The sequence below is a fragment of the Lissotriton helveticus genome, chromosome 7, assembly GCF_964261635.1.
Source record: "Lissotriton helveticus chromosome 7, aLisHel1.1, whole genome shotgun sequence".
Taxonomy (NCBI): Eukaryota; Metazoa; Chordata; class Amphibia; order Caudata; family Salamandridae; genus Lissotriton; species Lissotriton helveticus.
In genome coordinates this window covers 1273714275-1273738316 of record NC_136068.1, presented here as the reverse complement: position 1 = coordinate 1273738316, position 24042 = coordinate 1273714275, and the positions used below count along the sequence as shown (strand labels likewise).

The 24042-nt window shown below is 43.2% G+C and overlaps 1 protein-coding gene across 2 annotated transcripts in view; it reads right to left on the bottom strand.

Moving 5' to 3' along the window:
• LOC144770176 (proton channel OTOP2-like) overlaps nucleotides 1–24042 on the bottom strand; it is a 122351-nt gene that overhangs the window by 95262 nt on the left and 3047 nt on the right. For both annotated transcript variants that reach the window (XM_078654482.1, XM_078654483.1), the window contains exon 2: nucleotides 17988–18394. In XM_078654482.1, coding sequence (XP_078510608.1) covers nucleotides 17988–18375 — 388 coding nt within the window. In that variant the 5' untranslated portion in view covers nucleotides 18376–18394. The remainder of the gene's footprint in view (nucleotides 1–17987; nucleotides 18395–24042) is intronic.

Here is a 24042-nt window from a genome sequence, read left to right as displayed (position 1 = left end):
CTTCCTCAGCGCCAGCGGTGTATGTGCACCAGGTAACGGGCGGATATCAAAGACACAGTGTCCAGCCCAATCCTGATTAGTAAAGCGCTACTCCGCCCCTAAAGGTAAGTACCAATCACGTGTATCCTCAGCAGTCCGCTTCATGTACAGCGCCTACCAATCCCAGCATGCACTGTTGTAGGTCGTGTCTGGTGGATACTGCGCGGGGGGGATTATGCGCTCTGATGGTGAGAGAACCCCCACGTCCTCGTGCCACAGGAACACGGTGTCCCCTCCAGTCCCCAACCATTTCAACCTCCAAGTCCCGGTAGTCTATTAGGCGGGGTCGCGGATGGCAAACATACCTCGCCCGGTGTGAAGTCAAGTGGCCTCAGCACCGCCCTCTCTCTTCTCGGGCTAGTAGGTGGGCTCTGGTAGTTCCGGTAACCCGGATCCGAAGATTCCACTGTGGTGGATTTTGTGACCAGTGAACCAGAGCCAACTTGATGAAATGGGGGCCTCTTGTGCGCGCCACTGGAAAACGCGCTGCAAAATGTCCAAGAAACACCTCCTCCAAGGAAGAAAGTGAAGAGGCCACACAGGGGAGCACAGTGGGAACACCTTTATTCCGAAGCAAAAGGTAACAGAGATTCTCCAACACCCGCTTTCGGCGAATGCATTTCGGCGTTTCTTTAGCCTTCCTCAGCGCCAGCGGTGTATGTGCACCAGGTAACGGGCGGATATCAAAGACACAGTGTCCAGCCCAATCCTGATTAGTAAAGCGCTACTCCGCCCCTAAAGGTAAGTACCAATCACGTGTATCCTCAGCAGTCCGCTTCATGTACAGCGCCTACCAATCCCAGCATGCACTGTTGTAGGTCGTGTCTGGTGGATACTGCGCGGGGGGGATTATGCGCTCTGATGGTGAGAGAACCCCCACGTCCTCGTGCCACAGGAACACGGTGTCCCCTCCAGTCCCCAACCATTTCAACCTCCAAGTCCCGGTAGTCTATTAGGCGGGGTCGCGGATGGCAAACATACCTCGCCCGGTGTGAAGTCAAGTGGCCTCAGCACCGCCCTCTCTCTTCTCGGGCTAGTAGGTGGGCTCTGGTAGTTCCGGTAACCCGGATCCGAAGATTCCACTGTGGTGGATTTTGTGACCAGTGAACCAGAGCCAACTTGATGAAATGGGGGCCTCTTGTGCGCGCCACTGGAAAACGCGCTGCAAAATGTCCAAGAAACACCTCCTCCAAGGAAGAAAGTGAAGAGGCCACACAGGGGAGCACAGTGGGAACACCTTTATTCCGAAGCAAAAGGTAACAGAGATTCTCCAACACCCGCTTTCGGCGAATGCATTTCGGCGTTTCTTTAGCCTTCCTCAGCGCCAGCGGTGTATGTGCACCAGGTAACGGGCGGATATCAAAGACACAGTGTCCAGCCCAATCCTGATTAGTAAAGCGCTACTCCGCCCCTAAAGGTAAGTACCAATCACGTGTATCCTCAGCAGTCCGCTTCATGTACAGCGCCTACCAATCCCAGCATGCACTGTTGTAGGTCGTGTCTGGTGGATACTGCGCGGGGGGGATTATGCGCTCTGATGGTGAGAGAACCCCCACGTCCTCGTGCCACAGGAACACGGTGTCCCCTCCAGTCCCCAACCATTTCAACCTCCAAGTCCCGGTAGTCTATTAGGCGGGGTCGCGGATGGCAAACATACCTCGCCCGGTGTGAAGTCAAGTGGCCTCAGCACCGCCCTCTCTCTTCTCGGGAGAGTAGGTGGGCTCTGGTAGTTCCGGTAACCCGGATCCGAAGATTCCACTGTGGTGGATTTTGTGACCAGTGAACCAGAGCCAACTTGATGAAATGGGGGCCTCTTGTGCGCGCCACTGGAAAACGCGCTGCAAAATGTCCAAGAAACACCTCCTCCAAGGAAGAAAGTGAAGAGGCCACACAGGGGAGCACAGTGGGAACACCTTTATTCCGAAGCAAAAGGTAACAGAGATTCTCCAACACCCGCTTTCGGCGAATGCATTTCGGCGTTTCTTTAGCCTTCCTCAGCGCCAGCGGTGTATGTGCACCAGGTAACGGGCGGATATCAAAGACACAGTGTCCAGCCCAATCCTGATTAGTAAAGCGCTACTCCGCCCCTAAAGGTAAGTACCAATCACGTGTATCCTCAGCAGTCCGCTTCATGTACAGCGCCTACCAATCCCAGCATGCACTGTTGTAGGTCGTGTCTGGTGGATACTGCGCGGGGGGGATTATGCGCTCTGATGGTGAGAGAACCCCCACGTCCTCGTGCCACAGGAACACGGTGTCCCCTCCAGTCCCCAACCATTTCAACCTCCAAGTCCCGGTAGTCTATTAGGCGGGGTCGCGGATGGCAAACATACCTCGCCCGGTGTGAAGTCAAGTGGCCTCAGCACCGCCCTCTCTCTTCTCGGGCTAGTAGGTGGGCTCTGGTAGTTCCGGTAACCCGGATCCGAAGATTCCACTGTGGTGGATTTTGTGACCAGTGAACCAGAGCCAACTTGATGAAATGGGGGCCTCTTGTGCGCGCCACTGGAAAACGCGCTGCAAAATGTCCAAGAAACACCTCCTCCAAGGAAGAAAGTGAAGAGGCCACACAGGGGAGCACAGTGGGAACACCTTTATTCCGAAGCAAAAGGTAACAGAGATTCTCCAACACCCGCTTTCGGCGAATGCATTTCGGCGTTTCTTTAGCCTTCCTCAGCGCCAGCGGTGTATGTGCACCAGGTAACGGGCGGATATCAAAGACACAGTGTCCAGCCCAATCCTGATTAGTAAAGCGCTACTCCGCCCCTAAAGGTAAGTACCAATCACGTGTATCCTCAGCAGTCCGCTTCATGTACAGCGCCTACCAATCCCAGCATGCACTGTTGTAGGTCGTGTCTGGTGGATACTGCGCGGGGGGGATTATGCGCTCTGATGGTGAGAGAACCCCCACGTCCTCGTGCCACAGGAACACGGTGTCCCCTCCAGTCCCCAACCATTTCAACCTCCAAGTCCCGGTAGTCTATTAGGCGGGGTCGCGGATGGCAAACATACCTCGCCCGGTGTGAAGTCAAGTGGCCTCAGCACCGCCCTCTCTCTTCTCGGGCTAGTAGGTGGGCTCTGGTAGTTCCGGTAACCCGGATCCGAAGATTCCACTGTGGTGGATTTTGTGACCAGTGAACCAGAGCCAACTTGATGAAATGGGGGCCTCTTGTGCGCGCCACTGGAAAACGCGCTGCAAAATGTCCAAGAAACACCTCCTCCAAGGAAGAAAGTGAAGAGGCCACACAGGGGAGCACAGTGGGAACACCTTTATTCCGAAGCAAAAGGTAACAGAGATTCTCCAACACCCGCTTTCGGCGAATGCATTTCGGCGTTTCTTTAGCCTTCCTCAGCGCCAGCGGTGTATGTGCACCAGGTAACGGGCGGATATCAAAGACACAGTGTCCAGCCCAATCCTGATTAGTAAAGCGCTACTCCGCCCCTAAAGGTAAGTACCAATCACGTGTATCCTCAGCAGTCCGCTTCATGTACAGCGCCTACCAATCCCAGCATGCACTGTTGTAGGTCGTGTCTGGTGGATACTGCGCGGGGGGGATTATGCGCTCTGATGGTGAGAGAACCCCCACGTCCTCGTGCCACAGGAACACGGTGTCCCCTCCAGTCCCCAACCATTTCAACCTCCAAGTCCCGGTAGTCTATTAGGCGGGGTCGCGGATGGCAAACATACCTCGCCCGGTGTGAAGTCAAGTGGCCTCAGCACCGCCCTCTCTCTTCTCGGGAGAGTAGGTGGGCTCTGGTAGTTCCGGTAACCCGGATCCGAAGATTCCACTGTGGTGGATTTTGTGACCAGTGAACCAGAGCCAACTTGATGAAATGGGGGCCTCTTGTGCGCGCCACTGGAAAACGCGCTGCAAAATGTCCAAGAAACACCTCCTCCAAGGAAGAAAGTGAAGAGGCCACACAGGGGAGCACAGTGGGAACACCTTTATTCCGAAGCAAAAGGTAACAGAGATTCTCCAACACCCGCTTTCGGCGAATGCATTTCGGCGTTTCTTTAGCCTTCCTCAGCGCCAGCGGTGTATGTGCACCAGGTAACGGGCGGATATCAAAGACACAGTGTCCAGCCCAATCCTGATTAGTAAAGCGCTACTCCGCCCCTAAAGGTAAGTACCAATCACGTGTATCCTCAGCAGTCCGCTTCATGTACAGCGCCTACCAATCCCAGCATGCACTGTTGTAGGTCGTGTCTGGTGGATACTGCGCGGGGGGGATTATGCGCTCTGATGGTGAGAGAACCCCCACGTCCTCGTGCCATATGTATATATATATACCTTTGAGGCCATTTATTGAATCTCCACAAAACTTTGCAGACTATTGCCCCTTCTCCATTGGCGGAGGATGCAAAGTGTCCAAGTGATTGGTCAAGGGGGTGCAAAGAAAAAGGAAAATCCCCAAACTAATTTGTTCCCTGATGCATTTTCCATAGACTTTCTACTCATGAGTACCGGCTAAACGCACAGGCGAAGTTCCATGAAATTAGGCAGGATTGTAGATTATGGCATCAAAATGACTCTTTTTAGGCTTAGAGGTAAGTAGGGTAAGTTTGTTCTTAAGTTATAATGTTTTTAACTTAGTGATATCTCAGGCCACTGTAGTTGTACTAAAAAATTTTAAATGACCGCAGTACATGGCGATGACAAGTCATTATGTGATTAGCTAATGACCGCCTTTACAAAAGGTAAAGGCAGCCACGTGTGCTGGGTTAGGGCTTAACTCAAGGTAAATATTAGGATTTATATTTTCCCCTACCTATTACCACTTTATTAAAGTGATAATAGGTAGGGAAAAGTAATCATAAGTTTCTATGAATTAAAAAACAAATCACAGAGTACCACTGTACTACCTAGGTAGTACCATGGTACCTTAACAAATAGTTTTTAAAATACTTTGGAAAATTCAAAATTGAAAAAAACACTATAATACACTATATAGAAACATAGTGTACTACAGGGTACTTACAATTTATAGCACATTTCATTATTTTCAAAAATTACTAAAAATAGAATAAACATTTTTTGAATTAAATATGTACTTACTCTAGGTACTAGCTCAGTACTACGGAAACCTATGTAAAATATGTAAAAAGATATACAAAAAAAGTACCCTACCCCCACCATGTTGATGAAGTAGAAATAAGTAGGGAACAAGAATAAAACCTACTAGTTACCTATATCGAAGACCCTAATCCAGAACACAGCCAAAGTGTACTAAATCAATATAACTACCTTCTCATCGCCATGTACCATGTCAGATCTGGAAGCTACTGTGGCAAACTGTGGCACAAGATATAACTAAGGCCTAACTGTACTATTATATTGCTTTACCCTTGTGTCATGCAGGGTGTTGCATGGCAACACAATGCTTGAGTCACATTTACAAAGCAATACAACGCGACCATGCCTGACCCTGCATTGCTTGGTAAATCTGGAGAAACACAAGGCAGCGCAATTTGTGGGTTTACGTAATTCTGAACACCATAATCTAAATTCCTGGTCAATTTCACCTACATACATATGCACTCCACTCTATGCCACTATACTCTATGTTTATCAACTGTATGCTACTCAAGTATACACCACTCCACTGTACGTCACTCCACTGTACGTCACTCCACTGTACGCAGCTCCACTATACGGTATTCCACTCTACATCACTCCACTCTATGCCAATCCATTGTACGCCACTCCACTCTACGCCACTTCACTCAATAATATTACACTCTACACTACTCCCCTCTATGCCACTACATTTTATGGCATTCCACAATGTTCCACTACAATGTATGTCACTCCAGTCTACGCCTCTATAAGCTATACCACTCTAAACCAATCCACTCTATACCAGTTCACTGTAGGCCACTCCACTATATGCTATTCCACTGTACGCCACTTCACTCTACGCTACTCTACTGTATGCTACTCCATTGATAGCTATTGCACTTCATGATACTCCACTGTACTCCACTCTAAGCCATTCCACTGAGCATAACCCCACTCTACACCACTTCACTGCTTGGTATTCCACTGTACCCCGCTCCCTTGTACCCCACTCCACTGTACCCCACTCCAGTCTATTCCACTTCACTATACACCACTCTACTGTACGGTACTCTACTATATGCTATTCCACTGTATGCCACTCCTTTGTACACCACTACACTGAACGCTATTCCATTATATGTCACTCCACCCCACTGTATGCTATTCCACTGTATTCCACGCTTCTTTACGCTACTACACTTTACACCACTCCAGTGACCGCAACTCTACTTAACACCACTCCATTCTGCACTATTACAGTGCACACCACTCTACTGAATGCCACTCTACTGTATGCTATTCCAGTATACCCCACTCCATTGTATACCAATCCACTGTACACCACTCCGCTGCACTCCACTCTATGCTATTCCACTCTTCACCACTCCACTGTACTCCACTCTATGCTACTTCACTGTTCACCTCTCAACTCTACGCCACTCAACTCCACACTGATATACGGCACGCAGCTACCCTCTATGCTACTCCACTATATGGCATTCAAGTTAACCATTCTCCACTGTATGAAACTTCAGTATATCCCAACACATTGTATGCCATTCCACTGTACACTACTCTACTATACAGTATTCCACTCTACTCCACTCCGTTGTACATCACTACACTGAACGCCATTCTACTATATGCGACTACACTCTAACTTTCTGCTGTACGCTCTATGCTATTTCACTGCATATCACTTGACTGTATGTTGCTTTACTCTACTCAACTCCAGTGTGTGCCACTCCACTATACACCATTCTATTCTATTGGATGCCACTCCACTCTATGGCAGTACACTGTATGCTAATCCATTCTACCCTACTCCACTGTACGCCACTCCTTTGTGAGCCACTTCATTGTATTCCACTAAACTGTACGCTACTCCACTATACACAAATCCACTCTACGCCACTCCACTCTACACCACTCCACTCTGTTATTCCACTGTATGACTATCCACAAATGTCCATTGTAGGTTATTCTACTGTATGCCACTCCAATGTACGCTATTCTACTCCACCCCACTCCAGTGTATTCCACTGTAGTCCACACCACTCCTCTGTGTGCTACTAAACTTAGCACTATTTAATTGTACGCCACTCCATTGCACTCCACTCTACGCTATTTTAGCGTATGCCACTACACTCTAGTCCACTCCACGCTACTCCAATCTACTCCCCTCTACTACACGCAACAACAAACTACACCTTTCCATTGTACCACACACTACTCCACTCTATGCAAGTTTACATCACTGCAGTTTACCTTATGACACTATATGACACTCTACTACACTCTACATTACTCTACTCAACTCCCTCTATGCTAATCTACCCCACTTTACTACACTCAACTCTATCACATACTATTCCACTCTACTCTACTGTACTCCACTCTACACCACTTCACTTAACCCAACTCTATGACAATCGGATCCACAGCACTTCATGCCACTCCCCTCTACCACACTGTACTTCACTTTACACTACTCCACTTCACTCTACAACACTCTAATCCACGCTGTCCCACTATACTCTTCTCCACTGTATGACAGCAGTCCACGCCACTGTATGCGACACCACTCCACTCTAGCACTTTACTACACGTGAGCTGAAAAGAGTGTGTTTGGAGATGACCTAATTAGAATATTTTGAGGCTGGTGGACACATTGTAATTGAAAGTGATAACTATTTCTTTAGAATTTCTATTGTTTTTTTAATTTTAAGTTTGTATTTCATAGGGGAAAAAAGTTTTCCTAACTATAATTCAGGTTTAACCATTGTTTTATCTTTGCAAAAATATAAAAATTTATATATATATAACTATATACATAAATACATATACACACATTTACCTTATGTATATTTACCTTCTGTTGTAAAGGCATGTATGGCAAAGGCATATGCATGGTAAAGGGATTGTGTGGTAATGCCTGCATTGTAAAGGTTGCTTCCCGTAGTAGCAAGCCCCTATCGTATTGTTAAGAGATGGTTTACTTCCAGCAGCAACATCATTATACCGGAATTTGGATAAAATATCGGAAACACAAATATCGTGGGACAGAATATTGTGTCAAAAATATTGAGGACATTTTCTATGGGTAAGTAAAGTTTTACTACATGTAACTCCTTGATGATATATATATATATATATAACAAAAGTAAATTGCGCCAAACCGCCAAGAGGAAAAGGCAAAGGAGCAAAAGGCGCAAAGGGGCAAAACAACGAGTAATAAATAGTGCAAAGGTACTATCTGACCCTATCCCGGATGTGACACAACCCATGACATCGGTAGTTAATTTGACCAACATGGAACTGTCGACAAAAGAAGAGGAAATCCTTAATTTAGGGTTATCATTTTGTCCGACAGCGGAATTCAACTATGTCCAGACTAGAATAGACATTTTCAAATTTACGAGACTTTTGAAATTAAAGAAACATTTCACTCTGAACCGATGTTCAGCAAACGAGGCTTCGAATCAAGGAACCAGTGAGGCTTCACTGGGTGAATTGAATGTACAGGACATGGACTTAATGCTTGATCTCCAGCCATCTGGCGTAATGTTTGGAAGCAGCGAAAATAGTGAAAATATTGAAAGACTCACAAGTGGAGATCCACCGGAATTGATGAACCAAGCAGATGAAGTGGCAAGGACTGAGGGTCTTGTCATTAATGCAAGTGATCCTACTGGCTTTAGACCTAGGTCTCGGTATATTCCTTACACTACACGAGACACTATCGATGTATTTAATGACCTAGTTGTCAACGATTTGAAAAACTTAGAGAAATGCACTAGTGTGTGTAATAAAAGATTTAATCAGCAAGAAAAAGACCAGGCTGCCCTCATTAATAAAATCCAACAGAATGATATGTGTATTGTGCGCAATGCAGATAAAGGTGGGAACGTGGTTCTTTGGGATAGGCAAAAATATCTTTCTGAAACCTATAAACAGTTAAACAACAGGTCATGTTATATGAGGATTAAATCAGAAATTATGACAAACAGTCACACACAATACAACTCTGAGCTTGATAATTGGTTTGGCCAGCAATTGATCACACATGATGAATATAGATTTCTGAAAATAGTTAATCCGGTAACTCCGGTTTTCTATCTACTACCTAAGGTCCACAAAGATCTCTGTGATCTTCCGGGCAGACCTATTATCTCTGCGATAGGCAGTGGACTTGAAAACACTTCCAAGTTTATCGATTCCTATCTCAATCCACTAGTTGCATTGCTTCCATCATACATACTGGACACTGGGGCATTTCTTAAGTCTATTTATGACATCCCTTGGGAAGATGACATGGTATTGGTGACAATTGATGTAACCACTCTTTATACCAGCATTAAACACAGTGATGGTCTTAATGCTGTAAGACACTTCCTGGGGAATAGACCAATCAAACTTTGGGCCCATACTCAAATGCTTCTTTCGATGGTCTCAACCTGTTTGAAGAATAATTACTTCATCTTCAATGATGAACTATTTCATCAGACGTGTGGCACTGCAATGGGCACCTGCTTCGCCCCCAGCTATGCTAATTTGCATATGGGCTGGTGGGAGGAGCAGGTGATCCGGAAGCAATGTCACGAGGAGTGGGACAACAACATCCTACATTGGAGTCGCTTTATTGACGACCTGTTTCTTGTGTGGAAGTGAACAATTCCTGACTTAAATGTATTCTTGGCTAAATTACAGAAGAACAGTTTGAACTTAAAATTGACTAGTACTGTGAGCACTGAGTCTGTAAACTTTCTTGATTTAACAGTCTATATAATAGACAATAAGTTACACACTAAGCTCTATAGGAAGGAAACATCTGGGAACACCGTGTTACACGCGAGTAGTTTCCATCCCACTAACCTGGTGAATAGTATCCCCTTTGGGGAGGGTTTGAGAGTCTTAAGGAACTGTAGTGACCCTACAGAGAGAGAACGTGAATTGAGTACTCTTAAATCAAGATTTAAACAATGTGGGTATAGTGAGAACTGTTTAAATAGCTCATTTGTTAAAGTCGGGCAAAGAACTAGAGAAGATGTCCTTTTAAAGCACAGGGAGAGGAGGAAAGGTATGAATGAAAACGAATGCAGATTGATTACTAACTATAATAGGCTGGATGGCTCCATAAGGAAGATACTGGCACGACACTGGCATTTCATCAAGAATGATCCAATTCTAGGCCCTTCGTTAGCTAGTCGACCCCTTATTACCTTTCGTAAAGCGAAATCATTTAAACAAATGTTAGTGAAAACCATGGTGGCCAAGGTCAAGAAAGAGTAATTGGATAGCAAGAAAGGATGGATTTTTGAAATGTAGTAAATGTAAAGCTTGCGAGCATGGGAAAAATGTCAGTACATACAAACCAGGCCTCTCTAACAGGGTAAAAAAGATAAAGGGACAATATGACTGTAAAACTGACTATGCCATCTATGTTTTGAAATGTGAATGTAACCTGCAATATGTGGAGAGCACAATCAAACCCGTCCATCAACGGGTGTTACAACATCTACGGGCGATCAAAAATGCAGATAGATCATATCCGGTCGCCCGGCATTTTGAAAGATTTCATGACAAGGATGTTGGCGGTTTGACTTACTTTGTTATCGATTCGATACCTGTGAATGAAAGAGGGGGTGACAGGATTAAGAGGCTACGTAAGCTCGAATCATGGTACATTGTGAAATTAAATTCTAAAAGCCCTTATGGATTGAATATTGAAGAAGATCTATATACGCACCTATAATTATCGATTGATATTGTATTGTTGATTGAATATTATTATTCAGACTATTGCTTCATAGACAGTGGCATCCAGTTTCCTTTTTTAAGGTTTTGTTTGGTTATAAAATTTTATTTTTTCACTTTATGTTGAACTGAACGTTTGGCCCACTTGGGCTGCACTGTTAAGCTGTAAGAACTTTCAAAGTTGCTGTTTCGTAAGGCGTTACTGTGGGTATAATTCCTTATGGCGAACGGAATGTGGAGAGTAACATATATTCCCTTATGGGAGTATTTTAGCTACCAGGGTATCAATTTTATATACGAATGAAGAGCATGGTTAAGTATTGAGGTCTATATTGTGTTTATGCCCACTGGGGCTTAATTGACTATATAACTGATTATCAATGCCGTATTTATATAATATTAAGTGACAACCACCAATGCGACCATTTGTATCTGATATTACATTATTTTTCCTGGAGCTTATTTACTTTCTAAAACGATAAACATTTTCTGGAATTACTAATGTAATTTAGCCGTTCAGCAGGAAAGGATTGTTGACAGAATTCAGCAACTTATACAGCGTAAAAGAAAGTCTTTTGTTCAGTTCTATGGATTTTATGGGCCATGTGACAAGTCACATGGTACCAGTGCACTTTAAATGTTGTTTGTATTCACAAAACTTTATTCGTGACCAAGCCTGCTGGGTCAGGCGAAACGCGTTGAAAGCAACAATAAAGGAAATATATTTTCACCACATTGGCGTCGTCTCCTCTGCGTATCCTGTGTCAAGGTTGAGTTGGAATATATATATATATATATATATATATTCATACAAAAGGAGCGGCACAACCAGATAGTTTTTAAAGCCTTTTAATCAAAGCTTCACCCCACCAACGCGTTTCAGCCACACAAGGCTTTGCTCACGGCAAAAACGCGTTGGTGGGGTGAAGCTTTGATTAAAAGGCTTTAAAAAACTATCTGGTTGTGCCGCTCCTTTTGTATGAAAAAGTAACTTTTGGGTCAGGATCCGACCCCTGAGCCGAGCACACACTGGTGAGCACTCTCATGACCTGCTGGATCACATTGTGACGATATATATATATACATATATATATATATATATATATATATATATATATATATATATATATATATATATATATTACATCGGTTTCTGCAAAAAGCAGAGGTTCTCCCGCACTCCCGGTATTAAAGTACGACTGTCACACAATTTTGTCGTTTAAATTTTCATTTTTATCAACAGCTCGTAATCAGCATACTCCTCGACGCGTTTCGCGGCACCACGCCGCTTTCTCACGAGGCAAAGTTACATTTGTGCATTTGTGTCATCATATTTAAATAAAGTATTGTGTTCACTTCAAAAAAATGGGAAGGGAGTGGTGGGAAGTGACAAATTACAATTAACTTCCTGTGCAAAGTGCAGCTAAGCATTATGGTCCATGTAGTTCTTAATTCAAAACATTTGAAAAAACTCATAATTTTGTTACGTAATACCCATTGTTACTTATGCTTTTGCTCTATCTATTGATGGCTGTTTAATAAATTATTAAACATTTCAAAAACTTCATTTTAGCCCTCTGGTGGGCATAATTTCTTATATAACATTTAATTAACATTGTTTATTTCCTCCAGTGGATTGCCATAAAAGTTCAATGTCTTTAAATTTCAGCCAGTTGTTCATTTCAATCATAGTGTTATATTCTTCCTATGGGCCTTAATTGCTCAAGGGGGTGTTTCATTCATGGTTATAGTGACTTTGCTCTGCACAGTTAGTATATAATCAGCTAGGTTCCTTGAAGTGAAAAAGGTGCACATTAAATCATGGTTAAAAAATGGGTGACATTGAAGAGAAGGACAGAACAAATTGTCTTTTGAGCAATTAATTACACTTCTCGGGCATTGATGTTACAGATGGTAATGAAGTTCTTCATCCTGGTTCAAACCATGAGGGGTTAATGTTCGAAAGTTTAGGATGTGTTTTGATTCCTTCTGTCTTAGGATTCTGACTCGATCGCCACCGCGTGGGTTGTTGATGACGCTTTCAATGGCGTAAAATTTTAATTTCTTCCAGTCACTGTTGTGTTCTTTTTCCATGTGTCTTGAGATGGCATTACTTCTGTCACAATTTGTTGTTGCCCTTACGTGCTCAAGGATTCGCTTTTTCAATTCGCACTTCGTGCTTCCCACGTATTTTAAGGCACATGGACATTCCACTATATAAATGACGTATTCACTTTTACAATTGATGAGCTGTTGTATTTTCCAAATTCTATTATTCGCCATTGTAATTTCCTTTTTCTTTTCCGCAATGGCACATACCTTGCATCCTGAGCATTTGAAGAAGCCCTTTACTTTCGGCCAAGCTTCTGGTTTTTTGGCATTTGGAAATGGCTGTGTACTAATTTGTCCCGGAGGTTTTTTGCCCTTTTATACGTCACTTGTGGATGATCCCCTACGATCTTTGCAGTTGTCTGGTCCATGTGTAAGATATGCCAATTTTTTCTCAAGACTGCTAAGACTTGGTTGTTGCTGGTTGAGTAGGTTGTTATCAGTCTAATCTTATTGTCTTCATTTTTTGATGTTTTCTTTTCAGCAATTAAATCAGTTTGTGATCGTTTTTCAGTTCTCTCTAAGGCAGACTCAATTGTGCTTTGGTTGTACATCCTCTTTTTGAATCTTGATTCCGCCTTTTGGCGGTGCTTTAACCATTCATCTTGTTTTGAGCAAATTCGTTTTATACGGAGGAATTCCCCGTACGGAATATTTTTGATTAAGCTGTTCTGATGAAAGCTCTGTGCATGTAGCACCGAATTTGTAGCAGTTGTTTTGCGATGAAGCGTCGTGTGTACCTCACTGTTTTCAATATATATCTCTGTGTCGAGAAACACCACTCTCGATTCATTTATCTCATAGGTGAATTTGAGATTATAGTTTGAATTGTTCAAGATGTTGAAATATTCAGAGAATTCTTCTTTTGTGCCGTCCCATACTAGGAGAAGGTCGTCGATATATCGAAGCCAAGTTACTGTTTTGTTTTGGTATCTTTCATTTTCAATTCTCCAAGCCCATTCTTGCTCCCAGAGTCCCATTGTCAAACAGGCATACGAAGGGCTAAAGGAAAAGCCCATCGCTGTGCCTTTGATTTGCTTATACATTTGGTCCCCGAATACAAATGCATTTTGTGTCAAGCACAACTCGATCATCTCTTTTAGCATCTTGTTATGGCTTGTGTATTGTATGTCTCGATCTGCCAAAAATTGTTCACATGCTCTCAGGCCAATGTCATTTTGTATATTTGAATACAGAGACACCACGTCCATGGTTACTAATTTGTACGTGGTCTGCCATGGCGTTTCCTGTAAATGTCGTAAGAGATCCCCAGTGTCTTGGAGGTATGATGTTAGACCCTTCACATATGGTAGTAAGAAGATGTCCAAATAGTTGGCAATGGGCTCTAGGAGAGATTCCTTAGCGGAGATTATAGGTCTCCCTGATTCTAGTCTCTGCTAGGTCAATGTTATTGGTAGGGCAGAAACTTAATCCTCTTTTTAGAATGTTTGATTCTATCTCAGTAAGATTTCGCTTGGATAGGTTGACTACTTCTAGTTCTTGGTCCGTATCTTCAATTTCGGATTCAGACTGTGACACTGTGCCTGGTTCTAATTCCATTTCTGACGCATGCTTCGGGTCATTGTTCCCACGCGCCCCTCTCCAGAATTTTTGTTTGTGTTGCCGCTTGCCTCTCCTGGTTGGTTTTTTCTGGCATGCAACGTCGTCATCCTGGACAAAGACACCTACATGAAGGAGGCGAATTCACAACTTAAAAACAAGGAATATTACATAAAGCTTCCAAGCAATCCTATGAACAAATGGAAGGAAGAATTAGACATAAAACTGGATGGCTGGCTGGCTCAAAATTTGTTGAATGAAGATGAAGTAAAATACCTCAAAACCCCTTTTCCCAAAATGGCCACTATTTACTTTTTGCCGAAATTACATAAACATCCCACGAAACCACCAGGGAGACCTATAATCTCCGCAAAGGAATCTCTCCTAGAGCCCATTGCCAACTATTTGGACATCTTCTTACTACCATATGTGAAGGGTCTAACATCATACCTCCAAGACACTGGGGATCTCTTACGACATTTACAGGAAACGCCATGGCAGACCACGTACAAATTAGTAACCATGGACGTGGTGTCTCTGTATTCAAATATACAAAATGACATTGGCCTGAGAGCATGTGAACAATTTTTGGCAGATCGAGACATACAATACACAAGCCATAACAAGATGCTAAAAGAGATGATCGAGTTGTGCTTGACACAAAATGCATTTGTATTCGGGGACCAAATGTATAAGCAAATCAAAGGCACAGCGATGGGCTTTTCCTTTAGCCCTTCGTATGCCTGTTTGACAATGGGACTCTGGGAGCAAGAATGGGCTTGGAGAATTGAAAATGAAAGATACCAAAACAAAACAGTAACTTGGCTTCGATATATCGACGACCTTCTCCTAGTATGGGACGGCACAAAAGAAGAATTCTCTGAATATTTCAACATCTTGAACAATTCAAACTATAATCTCAAATTCACCTATGAGATAAATGAATCGAGAGTGGTGTTTCTCGACACAGAGATATATATTGAAAACAGTGAGGTACACACGACGCTTCATCGCAAAACAACTGCTACAAATTCGGTGCTACATGCACAGAGCTTTCATCAGAACAGCTTAATCAAAAATATTCCGTACGGGGAATTCCTCCGTATAAAACGAATTTGTTCAAAACAAGATGAATGGTTAAAGCACCGCCAAAAGGCGGAATCAAGATTCAAAAAGAGGATGTACAACCAAAGCACAATTGAGTCTGCCTTAGAGAGAACTGAAAAACGATCACGAACTGATTTAATTGCTGAAAAGAAAACATCAAAAAATGAAGACAATAAGTTTAGACTGATAACAACCTACTCAACCAGCAACAACCAAGTCTTAGCAGTCTTGAGAAAAAATTGGCATATCTTACACATGGACCAGACAACTGCAAAGATCGTAGGGGATCATCCACAAGTGACGTATAAAAGGGCAAAAAACCTCCGGGACAAATTAGTACACAGCCATTTCCAAATGCCAAAAAAACCAGAAGCTTGGCCGAAAGTAAAGGGCTTCTTCAAATGCTCAGGATGCAAGGTATGTGCCATTGCGGAAAAGAAAAAGGAAATTACAATGGCGAATAACAGAATTTGGAAAATACAACAGCTCATCAATTGTAAAAGTGAATACGTCATTTATATAGTGGAATGTCCATGTGCCTTAAAATACGTGGGAAGCACGAAGTGCGAATTGAAAAAGCGAATCCTTGAGCACGTAAGGGCAACAACAAATTGTGACAGAAGTAATGCCATCTCAAGACACATGGAAAAAGAACACAACAGTGACTGGAAGAAATTAAAATTTTACGCCATTGAAAGCGTCATCAACAACCCACGCGGTGGCGATCGAGTCAGAATCCTAAGACAGAAGGAATCAAAACACATCCTAAACTTTCGAACATTAACCCCTCATGGTTTGAACCAGGATGAAGAACTTCATTACCATCTGTAACATCAATGCCCGAGAAGTGTAATTAATTGCTCAAAAGACAATTTGTTCTGTCCTTCTCTTCAATGTCACCCATTTTTTAACCATGATTTAATGTGCACCTTTTTCACTTCAAGGAACCTAGCTGATTATATACTAACTGTGCAGAGCAAAGTCACTATAACCATGAATGAAACACCCCCTTGAGCAATTAAGGCCCATAGGAAGAATATAACACTATGATTGAAATGAACAACTGGCTGAAATTTAAAGACATTGAACTTTTATGGCAATCCACTGGAGGAAATAAACAATGTTAATTAAATGTTATATAAGAAATTATGCCCACCAGAGGGCTAAAATGAAGTTTTTGAAATGTTTAATAATTTATTAAACAGCCATCAATAGATAGAGCAAAAGCATAAGTAACAATGGGTATTACGTAACAAAATTATGAGTTTTTTCAAATGTTTTGAATTAAGAACTACATGGACCATAATGCTTAGCTGCACTTTGCACAGGAAGTTAATTGTAATTTGTCACTTCCCACCACTCCCTTCCCATTTTTTTGAAGTGAACACAATACTTTATTTAAATATGATGACACAAATGCACAAATGTAACTTTGCCTCGTGAGAAAGCGGCGTGGTGCCGCGAAACGCGTCGAGGAGTATGCTGATTACGAGCTGTTGATAAAAATGAAAATGTAAACGACAAAATTGTGTGACAGTCGTACTTTAATACCGGGAGTGCGGGAGAACCTCTGCTTTTTGCAGAAACCGATGTAATTTTGAGCAGCGGGGCCCTGCTGCAATCTCCCTCGCACCGCCGAGAGAAGCGCTCGGAAGCCTCTGCCCGGGCCAAGCGAGTGGAATATATATATATATATATATATATATAATATATATATATATATATATATATATATATATATATATATATATATATATATATATAGATATAGATATTCTTGTCCTTGATGTTTTTAACTCGATATTCTGTCCACATGATATTTGTGCTTCCGATATTTTGTCACTGATTCAACTTCATGCCCAGATATATGGCAAGTGTCGCCCCTTGTTCCCCTTGGATTTGTTTCAAAATTTCTGGGATTGCAGCTATGGATTGAGAGCCATATATAGCAGTATATATATTAGCAAATATGAATCCGCATCCTGTGCATTATTCCTATTGGAAGAGACAGTGTCAGATATACAGAATCTAGAGGATTTGTTTTACGAGAGATCAAGAGGAAACATGTATGACAACAGTGGCTTATGTGCCTCAGTGTTATTAGCACCTGTGAGCTACGAAGCTGATTTATTATGACAGGTGGTTTGGAGTATTTCAGAGTGGTTGCCCTGTTGTAGAGATGGCTATGTTGATATATAATGGTCTTCCCTGGTAAACAAGGTTTTAATCTTCACACCCTAGTCGCTGCACAGAACTTCAGTACTTCTCCCCATTCAATTATTGGGAACCTGCATATTAAACAGCCTGTACCCACCCCCGCCACCCCCGCAACTCCCACCCGCTGCAACCCGGCTTTACCTCTCAGCCAAATAGGTCCAGCGTGGGAGTCCTTGCAGGAGGTGTCTCTGTTCTTTCTGGCAGTGTACAGCAGGTAAAAGAGCATCCAGGCGCTGGACAGAATCATGAGCGTGGTGATGAAAGCCAGCACCTCCACCTCCTGGACAGCCACATTCCCGAAAGCACCGCTACTGACCAGTGCACAGCCCAGCAGCAGGAGGTTGATGGTGAGCAAGGCAGAGAACAGGCGGCCCCCTTTCTTCCAGGCTTCAAAAGTGCCATAGAAAGGTGAATCCTGGAGCACCAGGCTCTCCAAGTGACCAGCAGGGACCCCCAGAGGTATCTTCTCATGTCTGTGTGGAGCCTCCTCTCCACAGCTGCTTTCTCTCTTCACAGGATCCTCAGACATGGCTCAAACCACCACAACACTGTGGAGGGAAGCACAAGAGTAAGGAAGAGACAAAGAAGACAAATACAATGTGTGCATGCATGAGAGACAGGAAACAGGAAAGGGGATAGTGAGACATGCCACTAGTCAAGAGGGGTGTAAGGGAAGAGCACAGTGTGAGAGACCACTAATAAAGGGGAAAGTAGAAGGAGAGTATAGTTACACAGGCCACTAATTATAGGGGATTCGGGTGAATGGTATAGTGAGAAAGGTCAGTAAAAGAGGCAAAGGGCACTAATCGGAGATCAAGAGACCTTGAGATAGGTCACGAATGAATGGGGCTATGGGGAAAGGGTATAGTAAGAAAGGCTACTAATAAGGGGGTAAGGGAGAGTGTCATAAGGCATTATTAAGGGATCAGGGGACCTTGAGGAAGGTCATTTACTATGGTGGGTATAGGTAAAGGGTATAGTAAGAAAGGCCACTAATAAGGGGGCAGTAGAGAGAACAACAGGACAATAAAGAGGCAGGACGACAGGGCACTGATGTGTGGTGTACAACAGGACTCAAGTATGTGGGTTAGGAAATGCAAAGTCAGGGAAGGGGTTAACAACTGTGCAAAGAGATGACAGGAAACACTACGTTAACAGTGAAGGGACAGCTATCAGTGTATGATAGGCCATTCAAGCATGGGAGGAGTAGAGGGAAATCCATCCTTTCACAGGCCCCTCAGATCTTGTCTTTTTAGGTCAAGCCAGAGCGCATTCGCTGCTCTGCGAGACATATTGTAGAGGTGTAGGGAATAGAAGCCCCACCCACTCTCCACCCATATTTGCCATTGGCTTGTGTCATTGTTGCCCTAAATACTGGCTTCTGATTTGTCAATAGGCTTGTTAGTCCCTCCTTAGTACCGCCTCCTCTTCACTTGTCACCTCCCATGGCAACGAGCCCCTTTACTTCGGTTGTTACACGGTACTTGTTATTTGGACTGTGAGCACTCTTTTCTTTAATGAGGTTCTCCTATTGCAGGCACGACATGCTTTGGTGCCTTCTTTCCCTCCACCCTGCCCTCCCACCCATTGTTCGTGCCTACTCCCCTCCCCCTGCCTACTTTCTCGTTGTCCGTGCCTTCTCCCCCTCGCCAGTCCATTGTCCGTGCCTTCTTCTCCCAGCCCCTTGTCTACGCCTTCTTCCCCCTGCCGGCCCTCCCTCCCGTTGTCCATGATGTCTATCATTTACAATGCAATAGGCCTCGCGTAAATGCAAGACCTATTGCATTGCAAATGCTCCCCACTGGGAGGCTGCTTAATACCTGTCAGTGTATGTGACACATAAAAAACGGCATGTAATATGCGTTTTATGTGGTCTGGAGGGAAGGCTAGAAGGGCTAGGCGCTTCATGATTCTCCCAAGAAATGTGGGAGGTTGGTCGGTTCCGGATTTCACACTTTATTATTATGCGTGTATGTTGCAAGGAATGGGAATTTTATTAACTGGCGAAGATCCAGCAAGACCCGCAGATTCTCCATCGATCTATCAAATGTTGCTGGGGGTAAAAGTTAAAAAACTGTTTATTTAAGTATCTTGAACAAAGCTACTACAAACGTACACGTTTTAAGACTATGACAGCTGCATATAAGGCTTGGCATACAGTTAGGAGGCTATTGGGTCTTGGGAGAATAACGTGGTTCACCCCATTCTTATCGTCGTTTTTCCTACCTTTAGATGTCTGGGATAGAATTGTACTTAATTGGAGGGAGAAAGGCATTAGAGTGGTGGGGGATCTGTATGACGCTAGTTATTGTAAATCTTTTGAACGATTACGAGAACAATATCCTCTCCCTAGAGACCATTTTGGAAAATACCTACAGATTCGTAACTATTTAATGGGTTTGGGAGGTAACTTTAAGCCGAATTCTTTGATTGAAGACATTATGAAAGGGGTAAGAATTGGAGCATTATATAAACATTTGTTAGACACTAAAGAAAATGATCTAGAGCAGCAGAACAGTAAATGGTGTGCTAAACTAGGCAGACAGGACATTCAATTAGAAACTTCAATAGTTATGGCTAAAGAACTATTCTTGTCGGCAAAGTTGGTGGCTCAACATTTTAAATCAATCTATAATCTATATTATACCCCAGATAAGGTGTCTAAATGGTCGGGAGATGCAATAGGTAAATGCTTTCGGTGTGGGTTCACCTCAGCGCATGATGTTCATATCTTTTGTACATGCACTATGTTAGCTCCCTTGTTGTCTCAGATAGAAAAATGTGTCTCGGCAATTGTGGGTAGTCAGATACAATTATCAGCAACGCAGATACTATTGGGTGTTGAAATGGGCACAGTGAATACTAGCATCCCAAAGAAACATGCTAAATTTATTTTTTTAGTAACTGCAGTGTACAGGCTATGTATTGCATCTGCATGGTTGCAACAAGAACCGCCCGCTTTTGAAGCCTGGCGGGCTCGCTTTTTTTCGATACACAACATGGAGCATAGTCTCTATGCCTTAAAGAGCTCCCGCAGAAAGAAGATCGGGGAACAGATTTGGGGGTTAGTTACAAACTATCTCGAGATGTAAATGGGGGGACCTATCTTGATTTTGTATAATCTCCTGATGGATTTAATGAAGATTGCCTCGTATATAATTCTGTTTATTCATATTTTTTTTTATGCTTCAAAAAGTCAAGTGCTGGAGATCTACTGGATCGGAAAAAAAAAATTGCTTTCCCCTTTCGCTGTTTTTTTTTTTGTGTGTTTCTGTATCAACCGACTCATGTGTTTCTGTATAAATAAATAAAAAAAAAAAAAAAAAAAACGGCATGTAATTTGTAACCCAGTTGGCTTTATTTTACTTGCAGGTAAGGCTACTGAAATAATGCGATAAACTAAAACAGTTGCAAAAAGTCCAATGTCTCATATGGGCTACAGTGTGGCTTAGTACTGTTCATATGAAATATTTTAAAACATGGCATGCGGCTGACCTGGCTTGTCTGACTGGGACAAGCTGTTGCAAGCACATGTCAGAATCAATGGGCTGAAGATGTTGAGTAAAAGCATGCTTCTAACATTGTCTTTCATAAAAATATTCCATGGAGCCCAAGATCTATAGGGTTTATAGCGTGCAGAAGTGAGACATACCAAGCAAATAGCTGGTGTGGCTTCTCCGTAACACAATTCAAAACTGTTACTTCCTGCCCACGCTAAAGCAACCTTTACTTCTACGAAGATTGATATGTAAACTTCGCATTTCTATGGCATTGCTTAGAAATAAGAAGGAGAATGTCTCTCCAATGCATTGTAATTAATTGATGGGCTTAAATTGCTGTATACATTTAGTAAAGATGCCTAGGCCCTGGCAGCCCCCAGACTGGATCAGCCAGGCTCTCAACTTCTTCAGTGACTGACCTTAGATTTTCTTTAGCCCAAGAAAAGGCTGGAATAACTACTATGAGGACCTGTGGGAGATCGAAAGGGCATTACAGTGCAGTTGCACTGCTGGGAGATGCCTATCCGGATAATTAGAGGAAAAGTATTACAGGGCCTCACACACTCAGGAAACATCTGCTTGCACTTATCGGAGGAATGTGGGGAGAGGGAAGGGAAGATTAACCCAACTGATGCTCACACAGAACAGACAGGAACCTTTGGGGATTTCATGTTTATGGTGCAGTGGGCGAAAAATGAAGGGTTGGAATGAAACCCAGACTTGTGCTTTAGCCTATTTGCAAGCATTTCTCCCATCATGTTTGTCTCGTAGATCTCCTGCGTGCTGTACCACAAGATCCAAGATACACCTCACCGATGAGACCTACTATGACTGTTTGCTTGTGTTCTCTACTGGGGGGGACCTCACCTGGCAGCTCGGGATGGGCTGTTCCCATGAGGAGCAGGGTTAGTATTGATTTGCATAAGGAAGGCCTCTAACTAGAGTGGCACAGTGAGCGAAAAACAATGGGTTGGAATGCTACCCAGAGCAATTGCTAGTGGTTTAGACCAGTGCTTCCCAAAACTTTTAAAACCACGACCCAAGTTTTAGAACGACAAACCTTTATGACCCACCTAGTTTTAATGAGCGAGGCATAATAAATTTAACGCAACTAAAGCTTAGTGTCATTTACAGGAAGCACATTTTCCATTGAAATGGCTCCTGAATTTGCACAGGCATACCGTGTTACTAATAAAACTATTTTGCGCACAAATGATAAGGTGTGAATAACAGGTTTCAGTAAATATTTATCATTTGTGCATCACCAGGTAAAGTGCCTTGATTAGTTTTGACCCTATTAACATCTTTGTTTCCATCACACTTACAAAGAAAGAGATATTTTTTTTCCCCAACTGCTGGATATGTACGGTTCATTGACACTTATTTACATTTCATTGTGTGTTAAAAAAAATTACATGCTACAGCCTAAACCTTTCACGCCCCCTGCACCTCAGCAAGATTGCCACATAATGAACTTTACTCTCTATGACTGCAAATTGAGAGGAGTTTGTAGATACCAATACCCATGGTAAAAAACACTGGTCTAGACTATTTGAAAGCATTACTCCCCATCACCTTTTGTGTGTTTCATGCTATGTGAACCCAAAGATATAGAATAGGCCTGAATTTAGAGCTAGTTCTTTCCCAGCCACGCGGGTACCTCTCAGAGCGTCGGTACCATATGGAAAGGAAAGGTCTGAGTAGGTTTTCTACTGGTGGAGACAGAGGGCAGATGAAACAGCATTCTGCTTTCCTAGATAATGCACTGCATGCTACATTCAGGGATATTCTAACCCATAAGTGGGTGAAGTTGGTATACATTTGGGAAGGGCTGGGCTTGAGTACTCGGTGAGTACAGTGTCAAAGCCCTGGACAGGAACATTGGCACTTTACCACAACATCTTAAAAATCCATGTATATTAATGACTGCCCTCCTCCCATCTGTGCTGCTGCCAGAGAAAAACACCATAGCTCATCTAGTTATCTAAGACTCTTTAATAGCATTACAATGCCCCTTAAAGTTCAAGCTCAGGCAGCTGGATCAATAAACAAAGTAATAACAGATCAGTGGAGGGCAAGAACATTTTTGTGGGGACACACAGCTTCTGCTAAATCAAACCTACTCCTGGCTCCCAACCTTTGGGCAGTGCCACAGCCCCTGTCCTGGTGATCCTCACATAATTGTCTGGCAAGAGCTGCACTGTCAAGCCCGACCATAAAAGCACATTATGTCAAACCCAAAGAAGTCTAAGCAGAATGCATACAGACTTGCCAGCTGTAAACCAGTAGCCAACACACCATGAGTTGCAATCATTTTCCATACACCAACCACCAATGCTCCCTTCTACCACATAGAACACACCAACTGCCTAGGACACTCAAACTGCAGGATGGGACGTAGCATAAAACACTGCTCTTTAAAGTAAAATAGAAGATGCTGACCACACAGTCATACTCGACTTGTCCGGAGCCTTTGACCATTCAAATTCTTCCAGCTGACTAAAAAAGGTGTTTGGAGTAACCAAAACTTAACTCAACGCCTCTCAGCCTTCTTGACCTGCCAGCTTTTACCCCTGTCGCTTGAAGACTTAGGTTTCCCAAACGCCACTAAAAATGCGATATACCAGAAAGATAAGTCCCTTCCCCATCCTCTTGCATAGGATTGGAAACCGCTTTTGTTACATGCTTGCACACAC